Source organism: Notechis scutatus, chromosome 2, assembly GCF_049901735.1.
Source record: "Notechis scutatus isolate UNSWTSFEM ecotype Mainland chromosome 2, rNotScu1.2, whole genome shotgun sequence".
Taxonomy (NCBI): Eukaryota; Metazoa; Chordata; class Lepidosauria; order Squamata; family Elapidae; genus Notechis; species Notechis scutatus.
This window is the reverse complement of record NC_142010.1, coordinates 135319077-135335311: the sequence shown is the minus strand read 5'-3', so window position 1 is coordinate 135335311 and position 16235 is coordinate 135319077. Positions and strand designations below refer to the sequence as shown.

General features: G+C 41.8%; 1 protein-coding gene across 1 annotated transcript in view; it reads left to right on the top strand.

Annotated features, from left to right (window-relative positions):
- ESYT1 (extended synaptotagmin 1) overlaps positions 1-16235 on the top strand; it is a 70152-nt gene that overhangs the window by 50924 nt on the left and 2993 nt on the right. Inside the window, exons 18-30 of the mRNA XM_026680049.2 lie at positions 713-889; positions 2893-2975; positions 3313-3361; positions 3990-4079; positions 4814-4909; positions 6037-6108; positions 7286-7372; positions 8307-8450; positions 9013-9176; positions 10799-10897; positions 12507-12638; positions 13671-13773; positions 13881-13930. Coding sequence (XP_026535834.1) covers positions 713-889; positions 2893-2975; positions 3313-3361; positions 3990-4079; positions 4814-4909; positions 6037-6108; positions 7286-7372; positions 8307-8450; positions 9013-9176; positions 10799-10897; positions 12507-12638; positions 13671-13773; positions 13881-13930 — 1346 coding nt within the window. The remainder of the gene's footprint in view (positions 1-712; positions 890-2892; positions 2976-3312; positions 3362-3989; positions 4080-4813; positions 4910-6036; positions 6109-7285; positions 7373-8306; positions 8451-9012; positions 9177-10798; positions 10898-12506; positions 12639-13670; positions 13774-13880; positions 13931-16235) is intronic.

Sequence of the window (16235 nt, the reverse complement as noted above, 5' to 3'; positions counted from 1 at the left end):
AGCACTATAATTCCAGTGGATGCAATCAGAGATTTACACCATCCTGATTGCAATGCTCCCATTACAGCTTGCTAGATGAAGACCTGGGAAGCTGCATCTCTGATTATGTTCTGGTAGTCTTGTTATTGCCTTTTATCACTGCTGCAGATTTTGCTTCATTACAGTTGCTGTGATTTTTATTCCGTTGTGTTTTACCATTCTGAAGTGGGAGAAGGGAGGAATACAGATCTTAATAAATAGAATAGCGATCATACATTTAAGAAATTGTATCATAGATTGTGGACATGACATCGAAGTAAATCAGCCAAAGAAACCAATGGAATATAGATCAGAATGATTTTGATGGTAACATCCGCATAACAGAACTTTGCAGGTCTGAACTCTCATTATTGTATGAACTAAGAGGCCTGTCTAAGTTGTTTACTCAAATCAATTCTCGAAATGGTCTCAAGCCATGCTCACTGTCTGCTCCCTTGGTAACAATTCTTCCTGTCCTTCAAAGCCATCCCTTTGTCCTTTTTGCTGTTGACCAAATTCTGTCTGATTTTAGGAAAAGTAAACAATGTGGGCATTCAGAATCTTAATTGAGCCTTTCTTCCTTATTTCATTCTGCTTAAAGAATTGCTGTAGTTAAAATTGGGAAGATTTAAGAAATCCATGGAAACCAGACTAATAGATGTGGCGTGCAAACTGTGTCTCCTCTGAATTCCAGAGTGTAATTCGCATTCACGTGCTGGAAGCGGAGAACCTAATCGCCAAGGATAATTTCATGGGTGGGATGATTAAGGGCAAGTCAGACCCTTATGTCAAGGTGCGCTTGGGAGGCCAGAAGTTTCGCAGCAGAGTCATCAAGGAAGATCTCAACCCTCGCTGGAGCGAGATCTATGAGGTGAGGATTCTCCCCATCTCCTTCCATGCATATATCAAAACTGTATCCTCCTCAGCCTCTTATCATTGATTCCTCAAAGACTTGGATTTGATGGGGAAATATAATCATACTATTTTTAGGACTATCTATCTGTACTGTATCTGACCTTGTAACTGAGCTATCTGGGCAATAGAAAGTAGAGAAAAGATTCTGACATTGAATATCGGTCAAGTCTGATTTCTGAAACATACCATGCCCGAAATACCTATCTCAGCAATCAAATATTAAAGGAGTCTGTATTTCTGGTTCAATGTTCATTGTATTTAGAACAAATCCAAACAGAACAAGGTTGCCAATGTCTCTCCTTGCTTTTAATAGTCTATATGACTTATTAATTTAGTTGGTTCTTTAGTCTGTCATATTCCCTTTCCATTACACATTCTTTTTATAAATACTAAATTAATACAAGTTTTAACACTAAAGAAAAAAAAAACAAGTATAGGTTTCCCCCTTTTACTGCTTTGAGTGTGACACCTCAATGGTTAAAATATACCTTTATTCCCTCATCTTGATTCCCAATAAACCATTATTTTTAAGAAATTACAATAATAATCATTACATCTTTTCATTTGGATTCCAGAGCATATTTTCCCCCCTTAATTTTTAATAAGAGTTATCAGTATCTATATTACCCTATTTTCTAAATATTTTTAATTGCAGAAATATTCTTATTACCCCTTGTCACCCTGCAGAATCCCCTTTTTAATTCATCAACCATTATCTCTGAAAAAACAATTTCTTTTCAACATTTTACTATTTCTGTATTTCTTTATTTCATGCGCCTGTTTCTTACTGCTTCTCCTCCCCTTCTTTTCCCCATATCTTTTCTCATTCCAGTTTATATCCCTCTCTCTTAATATCTTCCTTTCCCCTTTTCTGCTGGGTCTTTCTGTCTTTCCCAACTTCACAGGTATTCTCCCTTTTGATTGCCTTCATAAATCTCAACTTTTTAACCTTCCTTCTTTCCCCACTTCTTTGTAGTGTTCTTTGTGTTAATTGTCTATTTGTCTTCTCCTTGAATCGACTCCTCCTTCTCTGAAGCTCTTTCTTCTTGTTCTTCAATCGCCATTTCCATTTTTTCTAACACAGAGCAAAGTGATTCGCCTCTTTCCTGTAGTAATTCTCTCATATTTTTAAGTTCCATTTTTAATTCCCGAAGAGATATCATCATTACACACTCTTATATTTTATGATCGTTAAAGTCCACAAAAAAACCACTTTTACTTTCCTTCTTTCTTCTTTCAGTTTTCTAAAGTTCTCAATTCTTCCAGCCCAGGGTCTATACCAAAAACATCAATCAATCCCACAGTCAGCCTTTCCTTGCTTTTTTGTTTATTCTAGTTCTGCTTTCACTTTCTAAGATTCTTATTTTGTTTCAATATTTCTTTAATATTATATCCACACAAGTTCATTCAGAAACAGGATGCTTTCCCTTGTTTGAGCTCAAGTTTTTGTCAAAAGGTGGCACTTTCCATTATACAAAGTCTTCACCTTTATCCCCTACTTTTTTATTTTTTATTTATTTTATTTTTATTTATTTTTTATAACAGCTTTTATAACAAAGTGATAGGTCATATAGCATAGATCATAGTTATAATCATTAATCATAAAATACAACAAAGTGATAAATCATAGATACCAAAAGAAGGTAGTAGGAAAGATGAGAAAATGAGAAAGGGATGTTTCTTTCTTTTTTTTTTTTACCAGATAGATATGGTATGTCTAACCATTTAATTGACTAAATGAATGACTGAATCTCAACCCTTTCCAAAGAAGTAGGGCCAATTTCCAGAACAGGAGGTTCTACCTCCTAGCTTTTTCATTATTGGCTTAATACACTGAATCATTCCAGAGCTGGAGTCAGAGCAAATCTTGGCTTTCACTCCTATTTCATTAAAGACTCCTACTTTGATCAGTGCTACTGTTTTGTGTTCTTCTGTACAATAATCTACTTTTTCTTCCAGGTCATTGTGAGTAACATCCCAGGACAGGAAGTAGAGTTTGACTTGTACGATAAAGATGTCGACAAAGATGATTTCCTGGGGAAGTAAGTTTAGAGCCAGGAAAAAAAAGTTGGACCCAAAAAAAGAGGTCACTGCTCCCTCATTCTGAATAGGAAGCCAAAGAAGGCACTTAGATATCCCAGATTCTGCATGGAATAGAAGAGGGATTATTATATCTCCCTATTCCTTTCCTAAAGATTAAATCTCACAGCCAGATTTGTCTACTCTTTTTTGGTGTGGGGGGGGGGCAGAGAAAGTTAGTTCTGAGGAGTTGGGTCTCTCACTGAGCTCCCGGTAAGGTTACTTTTGATAAGGAGAAAGTAGAAGGAAGGAAGACCCTTCTTTAATGCTGTGACTCTTGTAACTTTCCCTTTCCCCCAGGTGCAAGATCCCACTGAAGCGTGTGCTAAGCAGCAAGTTTATGGATGAGGTAAAATTGCATTTGGAAGCAGATAAGGAATTGGACTAGGACTGAGAAGACCCGGGTTCATGTCTACCCTTAGATTTGGGGCCACTTGCTGTACTTCAGGCCAATTTGCCTTGCAAGGATGTTCTTGTCTACATAAAAGGAAGGAAGATTCCCATGGGAATCACCTTGCGGTCTTAAAGCAGGGGTGTCAAACTCAAAGCCCATGGGCTGGGGTGCTTAGATCGGGCCTGTAGGGCTGCCCTGGAAACAGTGAAGGGTCAGCCTGCAGTGCCTCTGCCAGTGAAAATGGAGCTTGCGTGGGGCCCTCCCAAAGCTCCATTTTGGGCTGTGACAGCTTCCTGCAACCTCTGCCAGCAAAAACGGAGTTAGGGAGGGCCGTGCCACCACAGGCACCCCCAACATGAGTGATGTAGAGCTGGCCACACGCACCCTGACCACGCCCACCCAGCCCCTGAAATCAAACACAACTCTGATGCATCCCTCAATGAGTTTGACACCCTTGTCTTAAAGGAAGTGTATAAATCTGACCAAGAACTAAATAAAAGGAAACGCTCTTAGTGGCAGTGGGGAGGGAGAGTTGAGACATGCTGATCAGCCACCAAACAGTCTTACCTCCTTCCTATTGCAGTGGCTCCCCCTAGAAGACGTGAAATCAGGACGCCTCCACGTGAAACTGGAGTGCCTGCCTCCTATACCCAGTGCCGCAGAGCTGGAACAGGTAATGGAGACTTTCAGGAAGGAGAATGCCGTGTAGGGTTGACTGGAATTGGGAGGTGGGGAAGAAAGTTCTTTGTTTTTAAAGAGGTTAAACTATTCAGACGCAATAACAACAGCAATGCCATTTCTACCATTTATGGTTCTTTCTTAGATTTTCTTATCTAGGAAAACAAATCAGCATGTTGTGAAAGATTTTTGTTTATATTTTCTCTTCTTCGTTTGATGGGTTATGAAAAGCTTGGTGAAAACCAGAATCAAAGATGGTTTGTATCTGAACACCTTCACAGGGAGTCAACAAAACTGTCTTCTTCTTTGGCTTTGCCTGTTTTGCCATAACTGTGATCAAAGCCAGACCTGTTGCTCAGACAGCTGAGGGACGCTGAGCTGCGAGAGGGATTGAGGGTAACCCGCAGGCCCTAAATTCTGAAGTTGGGAGGAAGTGTTCTCATGGTCACCTCCCTGGCTTTGATGATGGTGAAGTCGGGCAATCATTTAGCAACTGATCATCATCTCAGTTTTTCCTGCGGGCAGCATGTTCTCTTGCATATGAAAAGGCCTATTTTTGTGACGAGCCATTGCATGATGTGGGTTACCAAGGTGTTGTATAACAATTGTTGCTTTGAAAGAAACACATGGAAGCAATAAGCCTATCCCTTGATTTTCTTACAAAATGTCCTCTAATGGTGGGTGGTAAAATACTTAAATGTTGTCCTAACTGTTGATCACCTCTTCCAGGTTCTGAGAGTAAACAGCTTGATCCAGACCCCAAAGAGTGAAGAACTATCATCTGCTGTCCTCTCTGTCTTCCTTGACAGAGCAACTGAATTGCCAGTGAGTACCAGGAAAATGTTTCTCTTAGTTCTAGGAGTGGCTGTTGCAGCTAAAATAATCCATGACCAGAAACTCAGCTGCTGATGTCATCTGAGCAACACTAGCAGAAACTAGTTTGGAACACTGTTTTTCAGGGACCAGGAAAACTTGAATCTGGAGCCCACTCAGCCATTGATTCAGAGCCCAGCTAATCCAGAGATTAGCCCTGTTCCAAACAGCAAAGACATCTAGTTTTTGGTAGCTGAACTGGAACATACTAGGAAGGATGAATGAAGTCTGGTCCTTTCCCCATTTGATCGATTTGTGTTTGGGGGGTGTTCACTTGGTTTAATCTAGTCAATCTTGTGCCCTATGGTATACGGGTAGTCTTTGAGTTAAGACTGTAAATGAGCCTGGAATTACAGTCATAAGTTGTGCCAGTTGTTGAACAGGTACACTATGTGACTGCGCCTGATTTTATGAGCTTTAGTGTGACCTTATCTAAGCAAGCAGTTGATCCCCAAAAGCTAAACAGGTTCAGATCTGCTTAATGGTTACAGGAACTGGGCTTGGCTAGTCTAGTAAAGAAAAGGACCAGGGAAGACATGATAGCGGTCTTCCGATATTTGAGGGGCTGCCACAGGGAGGAAGGGGTCAAGCTATTTTTTAAAGTGCCTGTAGGCCAGACAAGGAATAATGGATGGAAATTGAACAAGGAGAGATTCAACCTGGAAACAAGGAGAAACTTTCTGACAGTGAGAACAATCAACCAATGGAACAGCTTGCCCTCGGAAGTTGTGGGAGCGCCATCACTTGAGACTTTCAAGAAGAGATTGGACTGCCATCTGTCAGAAATGGTGTAGGGTCTCCTGCTTAGACAGGGGGTTGGACTAGATGACCTACAAGGTCCCTTCCAACTCTGATTATCTGTTAATCTGTTAAAACTGTTAGTCCTTGGATGGGAGACTGCCAGGAAATTCCTAGACTGGGAAGTTTTAGACCTCCTAGAAGAGGGTACTGGCAAGCCATTTCAAACTGAAAACTGTATGGAAGTGTCCATGATTTCACTAGGAGTCTTTGTAATGGGGCATCCTGTGAATATCCTTAATAGCAGAATATCAATCACTTTCTCTTCCCATTTTTGCCAGCTCCGGAAGGGATCGAAGCCACCCAGTCCTTATGTCAGCCTGTCTGTGCGTGGTATCTCCTATAAGACGAAGGTAATGACAATGGGAAGAAGGAAACAATAATGCTGAAAGTGGGTGGTAAATCATGGCTTTAAGAATATACATCCAGGGTCTCCTTTGAGATTTTTAGTGTAATGTTGATTGAACAGTGGTGGATTTAAAACAGAAGCCAAGCAGCATGCATGTGCTTTTAGAGGTAACAAATGAGATGCTATTATTCAGCCTAGGAATTTATGATCACTTTCAGAAGCAGTCTGGTGTGTTCTTTCATTTTCATTTTTCGCCCACTCTTCCCTCATTTTTCCTTCCAGCAACTAGTTCAGAGGAGGGGGACATATTGCAGTTAGCAGGCAATTGCTAATTTACTACTTTCATTAGGAAACTCTCAGTGATTTTTTGCCACTCTTTCTTTTGAGAGGACTAAGAAATATGGTGAGGTGAAGGCAGAATGGGGGAAAAGAGGAAGCTGCAATATGAGGGGGTTTGTGGCAAAGCCAGGGTTTGTGCATACAAACAGATGTGCAAACACACACACACACACACACACGCATTTTCCTATATAAAGATTTCCTATGTAACTTGGAGGAGAATGTTTTCTAGCGATAGAGCCACAAAAGATTGGATCGCTCTCTCTCAGCTTCCATATTAAATATGCAAAGCAATTGATTGTTGGTTACAAAATAAATAAAACAAGGGCTGACTCAAATTGGTTATCATAAATGTGTGTGTGTGTGTGTATGTGTGTGTGTGTGTGTTTTAAATGCAGTGTGAAGGCAGAAGAACAAATGATGGGTGAGGAAAGGGAATGGCCAAAACTCCAGATTTTACAATAGGGATTGGGACTTACCACCAGGGAACGATTGCAGAAGGAGACTTTTTAAAAAAGAAATATTTGGAAACTCCCCTATGCAATTGATATTTTTTAATTAAGGACTGAGGGATTTTTATATAAACAGATTACTTAACCATGAAAGAAAAGTATTATATAAAAGAGAAAAACAGCTCTGTCTACCTCTTAAGGCAGACATATTCTGGAATATTGCCATAGATCAGTCTTGATTATCTGTCCACGCTTCACTGAGTTATAACTGACTTCCTTTTCTTTTGATTGGATGTCCTATTCCGTGCAAGTTCTTAAGCCATCATGTAGCAAATGCTATCTTTCTCTTCTGTTGTATTTTTTAAATGTAAGGCTTGTTTCTGCCTTTAGGTCTGCCCTCAGACAGCAGAGCCTGTGTGGGATGAAGCGTTCTCCTTCCTTATCAAGAGGCCCCATGCAGAATCTTTAGAGTTGCAGGTAGGTGTCCCGGGCACTTCTTCCTCACAAATACCCTCTTCTGCTTTGCCATCCACACGTGCCAGAACCAAAACAGTGGAACTCAGTTTACTGGATTATCCTACTGAAAAGAACTTTTGGGTCCCTTAATTTGATAGTGGGAATTGAAATTTCAAACATGGAAACCAAGTTTTTCAAGCAATATGATTGTGGCATTCCACCTGCCACAACAACAGGTGGAATATATTCTGAATATACTTCTATTATAGGTGGGAGAATTGGCAAGTGAGTTCTCTTAGCCTTTGTTAACTTCCTGGTAGCTTTAAGGGCAATCAGAATATAATTTTTATCAGTGGCATGCCTCAAATTCTTAACATGTGGCTTGGCTACTATATTAAGAAAATTTTTAAAAATATTTTTTTTCTGTGAAAAAAGGACACTAATGAAAGTAAAAATTTTTAGAGTGCAGAAACTGAATAGCTAAAGTTGAGCTAGCTAGTACATGTGGTTTATTTATAGGCATTTTGAATAAATGGAAAAAAATGATATGTAGCCGTGCTATCCTTTATGGTCTTTGGGAAGGTTAGAGCGCATAATAGTTTGGATTTGCAGGGTTATTGCCACTTTAAGAAGCTGTCTATATAAAGGCGGCCATGAGAGGGTGTATCTCTCTCTCTCTCGTGTTCTATCTCTATTGTAGTTCTCCATGTAGAGTAATGAAGACTGATAGCTTGCCTGGTATGTGCCTAACACGTATATATATGTATGTGTCTTGTATATAAATCACTGTTAAACGACAAAGTCTCTGTGTGCTGTGTTGTGCTCCAGGGTTGTCTCACAATAGAAGTCACGCTGCAAACACTCTGTCGGTTTCCCATGAGGCTCCTTGGGAAAATTAATTGTCCACCTGGTATAGACGGTTATTTGCCATCTGTTTTTTATTTCTACTTCAAAGATCAAGGATGATGGGCACAGCCTGGGTGTGCTGTCGCTCCCACTGTCACAACTGCTAGCTGCAGAAGAGCTCGTCCTCGACCACTGGTTCCAACTCAGCAACTCTGGTCCTTCTAGCCAGATTTTGATGCGAGTGCAGCTTGGGGTAAGTAGCTGTGATGGTGTGCCTTGAGAGGCAGGAGGAAGACTTGTGGCAACGGTTTGATAAGAGGCAGCTCAGTCTGCGTATGGGAGGAAAGTGTGAGAAACATTTAGAAAGGACCTTCCTTAGTTTTCTAGAGACTAAAAAGAGAGGAGGGTGTGAATGCTTTAAATCTTGCAAGTTTCTGTTAAATGTTAACCATACATTTAACCGTGGTAGTGCAGTGGTTAGAATGCAGTGTTGCAGGCTAACTCACCGCCAGGAGTTTGATTCTGACAGGCTCAAGGTTGACTCAGCCTTCCATCCTTCCAAGGTTGGTAAAATGAGGACCCAGATTGTTGAGGGCAATATGTATGCTGACTCTGTAAACCGCTTAGAGAGGCCTGTAGAGCGCTATGAAGCAGGATATAAGTCTTAAGTGCTATTGCTAAGTACTACAATAATGATAATGCTGAGGCCCCCAATTGTCCTTCTTGCTTGGACTACCTCAAAGGGGTTGGGGAATGGGGTTGTATGAAGAAGCCAGTCAGAGCAGGCTCTAAGCCCCTTGCTCTCAATTCCCCAGCTTCTGGTTTCTCAGCACTCGGGGGTGGAGGCTTTCCATGCTGCAGCAGGGGACGAATATGAGGAGAATTCCCAGAAGGGATCAGAGACTGAGCTGTATATCAGAGAGGATGGAGACTCTGGCTCTTTGCAAGAGCTGCGCCAGCGGATCCCCCACACCAACAGGTAAGGAGAACTCCTTGTATAGAATACAGACTCCATGCAGGTGGGTGAGGAGATTCCTCTTTGGGCTGAGGGTTCCATGGTCTTTTCTTGCACAAATCCAAGTATTCTGGATCTGAAGAAATCCTCTTCTTCTCTCAAGATAATTTCTGGAGAGACTGCTGTACTAGTTTACTGCCGCTCTAAATAAATGAAGCATACACTACTCTAGGTTACCATCCAGTTCATCAAATGCTAGAAACGTCAGGAAACCAGCAAAATATGTGTGTGTGTGTGTGTGTGTGTGTGTGTGTGTATGCACAAAACACACACACACACGCGCATTCCCTGGCTTGTTACTGTAAGAAATTGATAGCTCCTAAGCCAGATGTTGCACAAAGTCCCTTCTTGCACACCCAAACAAATACACACTATCCCTGGCTTCTCCCCACAATTACCACATGGTGGCGCAGTGGTTAGAATGCAGTATTGCAGGATAATTCTGCCGACTGCCAGCATTTCGATTCTCACCAGGCTCAAGGTTGACTCAGCCTTCCGTCCTTCCAAGGTCGGTGAAATGAAGATTCAGATTGTTGGGGCAAAATGCTGAGACTCTGTAAACTGCTTAGAGAGGGCTGCAAAGCATTATGAAGCGGTATATAAGTCTATGTGCTATTGCTATTTCTACTTTAAGAAATCTACACTCCCTAAGCAAGAGGTTGGTTTGTGGGCATCTTTGGGCATCTGTAGATGTACCTCTTACCCCTTTCTCCGAGCCTCTGAATCAGCCTTCAGGAGCAAAAAGGCTGCCCCGCTGTCAAATCAATGCTGAGTGTGATAGCCTGAAAATGTAATTCCTCCCTTGAAATTCTGTTTTTCCCCTTTTTCACCTGATTTTTCAGTCCTAAGTGTCCTAAGTGTCTTTTCGTGCCTCTGACTGCTGTGTCCTCAGAGAAGACTTCTGTGATGTTGCGCCAATCTCCCCTGAGGAAACTCTTTAGTGGGGAGGGGAAATTGAAAGCTGACCTCCGTGAAGTCCAGTCAGGGTCAACAACCTAAGACACAGAAGGCAGTGCACTGTAGGCTTTTGAATAACCTCTTGTTAATGCAGATCGGTTGAGTGGAGCTTTTTACCAGAAAGGGAGAGACAACGCTTGCTGTTTATGTACGTAATAATTTGATGCTTTAAAAGGTGAGCTCTCTTCTGCTGTTTTGTCTTGCAGCACATTGCTCAGCTGGGCTTTGGGAATTCCAGCAAGTTTACTCCTCCCCCTGCAGTCCTCAGAGTTGCAGAAAACATTCCGGCTTTTGCTTTCAGCCCTCCTCATAGCTGCCTTACATAGGCCGCCACTGCGACCTGCCACCATTCTCATCGCCGATGCAGTTTGCTGCCTCAGTTCCACATTTCTCTTGCCACGTGGAGAACAAACTCTCCTGCCTTTGTGCCCCACCTCCCATCCTATTGGTTCCGATCTTTCAAATGGCATCTTCCCATCCATTTCTCGGCGTTCCTTATGGTTGCCTTATTTTTCTGCATGTGCTACTAAGGGGTGTAGAAATACTCCCCCTTTTCCTCAAACCAGACCCAAGGCGTTTTTGAGTTTCTGTAATATTGCTCTCTGCCCTTGTGTCTTTCTGCCCTGCAGTAATTTGGAGCTAGCAGACGCGCCTCTGGGACAGCTGCACATGACTGTCTGGTACAACATGGATGCAAGGAAACTTGTCGTGATCATACATGCCTGCAGGTAATAATAACCGTAGGATGGATTTGTTTGGGGAAAGGAGAAACAAAAAGTGCATTTGGTATGAACCTCCAGAATGATTGCTTAGATTTTTTTCCCCCCCTGTAGCTACAGAACATGGAGATCATTCTAAGCCAAGGGTGTCAAACTCAAGGGTGCTTAAATGTGGCCTGCGGGGCCGGCCTGGAAATAGCAAAGGACTGGCCCACAGTGCCTCTGGCAGCCAAAACGGGGGGCGGGGGGACGACGCCTGGCCCCCTGCAGCACTCTGCTGGCCAAAATGGGGCATGGGGGCTATGTGAAGCCCCCACTCCCCATTTTGGCTGGCAGGTTGTTGCAGGAGGCTGTCCAGACTAAAAACAGGGTGTGGGGGGACCTTGCACAGCCCCTCCGTGCCCCGTTTTGGCCGGCAGGGTGCTGCAGGAGGCTGTCTAGGCTGAAAATGGAGGGGGAACAGGGGGAAATGGAAAAAGGAGGGTGGGGAAATGGAAGGATGGATTTCTTTGCAGTCATCTGGTCCTTAGCACTCTCCCTGAGAGCTCTTGAGGCCACTGAGAGGTTCATCTTTGTCCTCAGGCTCTCCTGAATCAGAGTACAATAGGTTGTGGGATCTTCTTGGAACTTCCGCCCTGCAAGGGCTGTGTTGTAGGCTGAGGATAGGTGATGTCTTATCCCTCCCTCTCTGTTGAGAGAGGGCTGCTCAATGTTAGCATGAATGACCTCTTTTACTCCTCTTTCAAACCAATGATCCTCTCTATCCCTAATGTGGACTTTGCCATCTTCAAAAGAGTACCAGTGGATGTCTAGTACTTTCCACCAACAGATTCTATAAGAACATTATAAAATAATAACTAAGTCCTACTGAATGCAGATTATTACATCTGAGGTGATTCTGAGGACAATACAGAGAGGCCTAGCTGGCTTTACAGTGCGCTGTGGAAGAACGCTTGTGTATGAATATTGTGGTGGGCCGCCATCCTCTCAGAAGAGGTGGCTTATGTCTTGTTTTTTAAACAAATGATGAAAAAATAGGACAAATCGATGGATGAGGAGCGAAGGGGCTTGTTTTATTAAATAAATTGGTTTCCTCTTGTTTGAGTAATTGGTTCTCTCTACCAAACTTACCTTAAAATGATTCCAAGCTACATTAGTGGCCAAAATTGTGGAAACTTTTTAGGAAAAGTATATTTTTAAGGTTTGATGGCTAATAACACCATTCTTTTTTTTCTTTTTTCTTTTTTCTTTTTTTTTTTTTTGGAGTAGTGCCATAAAATTATATTAAAATTTTATAAAATTATACACTTTTCCCAAAAGATTTCCACAATTTTGGCCACTACTGTATTTACCTTCTAAACCAGAAGTCCCCAACCTTTCCAGCTCAGTGGACTGGAGGAAACAGGAGAGGCGGGGTGGAGGGGGAAATGGTTTTGTGCCCATGCCTCTTTCACAAATGCAGCTTCGCGCGTGCTCACCCACCACTTCCGTGGCCCAGTTTCTGAATGGGTTGCAGCCCAGCACCGGGCCGTGGGCCAGAGGTTGGAGCCCCCTGTTCTAAACCATTTAGATAGATTCTTTCCTTTTTAAAGAGCCATCTCCTTTGACCCCATTCCAGAAACCTCAAGTCAAACGGCAGGGATGCTCCTGATTCCTACGTCTCTTTGATCCTGCTGCCGGACAAATCTCGTGTCACCAAGAAAAAGACTACTGTACGGAAGAAAACTGTGAATCCCGAGTTCAATGAGAAGTAAGGGAGAAATCAGCAATATGGGAGTAGAGGCATGTTTGTAAAGGTTACCTTTGATACTGGAAGGATATAGTAGGGATCTGGGAACCTCACTGACATAAACCGATCCCTCTGATCCATTTGCCCATTTTTAATTAGGGCAACATTTGCCATTCCTCGTACTTTTAAAAGTGTTCATACGCTGATGGAGTGTATGTATGTAAACCATGATTGCAATATGAATTTACATTGGATTACTTCGTGCAAAATAAATGTCACTCAGGGTTTCTGCTCTTCAAGTTACTGATAGAAATTAGATGCCATCAGAATACAGGGAAATGCACTCTGATGCAACAGTTCTGGTGATTGAAAGGTAACTATTAAAGGTAAATTTTGTTAAATGACCCTGGCACTTATCCTTTTATTTCATTCATTATACCTTTAAGCCATCCAACAGGTACCTAGGATCATTAAGGATTTTTTTTAAATTGGTTTTTAAGATGAACATAGACAAACAAAACATAAAAACATCAAGCCATCTTCCATATATATACATACAGTGTGCCGGTTGGTTTACAAATTGTTTTGTGCTTCCATTTCGTAGTCTTCAATTACAATTACATTGTATATATTCTCATATTTTCAATCAAGTATTAAATACATTAATATCATTGTTAATCAATCATTTGACTATAGTTTTATTCATTCATGTTTTACAAATAATCATATTTTACTTAAATTGTTTTGTGACAGTTCATATTATCATCTCAAATCTATCCTACAATCATTTTGTAGATGTAATAAGAAAATTATATATATATATATATATATATATATATATATATATATATATATATATATATATATATATATATATATATATATATATCATTAAGGATTTTTAAAGGCCAGAATGTGATGGGCAATATGCTGACTCTGTAAGCCGCTTAGAGATGGCTGTAAAGTACTGTGAAGCGGTATATAAGTCTTAACTGCTATTGCAACTACAGAAAAGCAGTAACTGCCCATTCAATGCATTGTGTCTTGTAACAGGTTTGAATGGGATCTCTCTCTGGAAGAAGCCCAGCGGAAGAAGCTGGAGGCCTACGTTAAAAACAGTGTCTCTTTTATGTCCCGAGGAGAGCCAATTGGAAAGGTATGGAATGGAGCCGCTGCTGTGCGTGTCCCTTTAATAGCAGTGGAAAACTTCTTCCAGGAGAATCCCCAGGCGCGTGACTTTTTCCCTCTTCGTTTCTCTTCCAGATACACATTGACCTCTCCCAAGAAGATCTCACGCAAGGTGCTGCCCAGTGGTAAGTATGGGAGAAGAGCAACCTTGAATAAATGCCAACACAATTCCATATCCCTTATTGGATCTAAGATCAGTGACCTGGCAGAAAACCAGTCTTGTAAGAGCTGCATGGTTTGGGAGGGTTTTGGTTTTCCTCACGTGTGTCAGCTTTGAAATGGGCTTCTCGGGAGCAGGGCTGAATTTTTGGGAGCTCATTTTATTGTGCCGAGCCTTATGAACAAACGTCCACCCTAAAAGCTACAGTGATGGAGTCTCATTCTGTAACAACCCAGCCTTGAAGAGTTACATTCTCTAAGCAGCCATCTGTTGAGAGTTGTAAGATTGAAGCAAATGTCTAGTAGTTCATCCAGGTCATGGCTCTCCCCAGAGGTGCTTTTTTTTTTAAACAGCAAGCGGACTTTCTCGATTTTTCTTGAAGGCCTTTCACTTCTCATCCAAGACGCTTCTTCAGTTCTAACTAAGTGATGGGAAATAGGAAGGATTTATATGCTTTGCAGTCAGCCAATTGTTAACACTCTGAGGGGCCTTTAAGCCACCTGGGGGTTATAATCTATGTCCTCAGGTGGCTTATGTCTTCCCAATGACCCTCAGAATGTTAATGATCAGCTGACTGCAAAATGTATAAATCCTTTCCATCCCCCACCAGAATGGAAGAAGCTTCTTGGATGAGAAGTGAAATGACTTCAAAAAAAAAATCAAGAAAGTCCAGTTGCCTTTTTTTTTTTTAAGCACACTGGGACAAGATTGAAGCAACTGCTAAGAACGGGTCATCCTTTCTCTCCCCCACCTCCTATTCTCTAAGACCTTAATGCTACAGGGGAAGTGATATTAAGCAGAAGAACTTCAATTAAGCCTGGTCCGAAGATATGTTCACAGGGTGTGATCCGGGGAAAATCTTGCCCTGAAATGGAACTGGAGAATAGATAGGAAAGTATTTTGTGGATCCTCTGCGGAGGATGCATGCATCAGAGACATATCCAAAAGGAATTTGATTATTATTATTTTCGGCGACTCACATCCTGAGCTATTTTCCAGAGTTTTCCTCTTTCTCCTCTCAACAACTTGATTCCCATCCATTCCACTATGAATGGGCTCTTTAGATAAAATTGTTTCCCACATGCCAAGGCCAAGCTGGGCATTCTTGTTCCTTCTTAATCTTTTGTCAGTCATGATAAGAATAAACGTTGCGCTGAACCAGACCAAAGACTTGTCCAGTCTGGTCTTTCATTCCCATCATGTATGTGTGGGAAGGCCACAAGTGGAACCTAAAGCTACTTTTGGTCCAGTAGTTTTGAAGTAACTTTAAGTAGATCTAGAAAATCTAACACCAGCTAAAACAATACTGAAATTCATATTAAATCTGAATTCCGTGAACAGAGCAAAATAAACTCCACTTCATTCTTTAGCATAATAGCCACCCGCAGTATCCAAAACCAGGATCTGTCCTGGAACTGCAGGGAATGTAGCTGAGGAAATGATTGGCAGTCAGCCTACTTATCAACATTCAATAACATTACATGCTGGTGGCTGTGGTGTCAAGAAGGAAGTGTCAGAAAGTAAAGCTGACAGTTGCAGCAGATTGATTGAAGCCCATCTTTTTTGTAAATGTGTCAATGTTACCATGCCATGACAGCCATTTTGTTTTGTTTTTTGACCCTGCTGCAGAAGATGCCAGTGGTAGGAAAGGCCCTCCTTGCCAAGTGGGGAATATTGAAAAAGTAGGGCTATTTTGAGCATCCTTTCCTATAAGAAGGGCAAGAGAAATGTAAAATATGGACATACAGTTTCAAAGAAAGGGAGACGAGCTGTAGGGATAGCAACATCATATATGAAGCTTTCCTAAGTACCAAGATTTCATCTTGCTTCCCTTGCCTCCAACCAAAGAGATAACAGATCACTAGAGGTAGTCCTTACCTTATGACCATAATGGAGCCTGCCCATTTTTTAATTTTATTTTTTGCCTTTTAATGACCCCGTAATCCCTTTCGGAGTGAAGTCAGGGCAACTGAATGGAGCTGAGTGTTTACTGGCCAGGTGCCTTTCCTGTCGCTAATGCAGAGTTCGCAGCTGATATTTACTCAATGTGCCCAGGGAGAGAAATACCTGCTATTACCTAGGATCGAACTCACAGCCTCCTGATTGTGAGGCGAGAACTCCACCTCTAGGCCACTGCATAATGGAGCCTGCCCACCAGAGTCATAAATCGTGAACCTTGTAAAGTGGGTTGGTCATGTCATCGACCCTGATTTTACAACCTTTTTGTGGTGGTAATTAACTCATCGTTTGTTATGGGCTGGTTTTGCCAA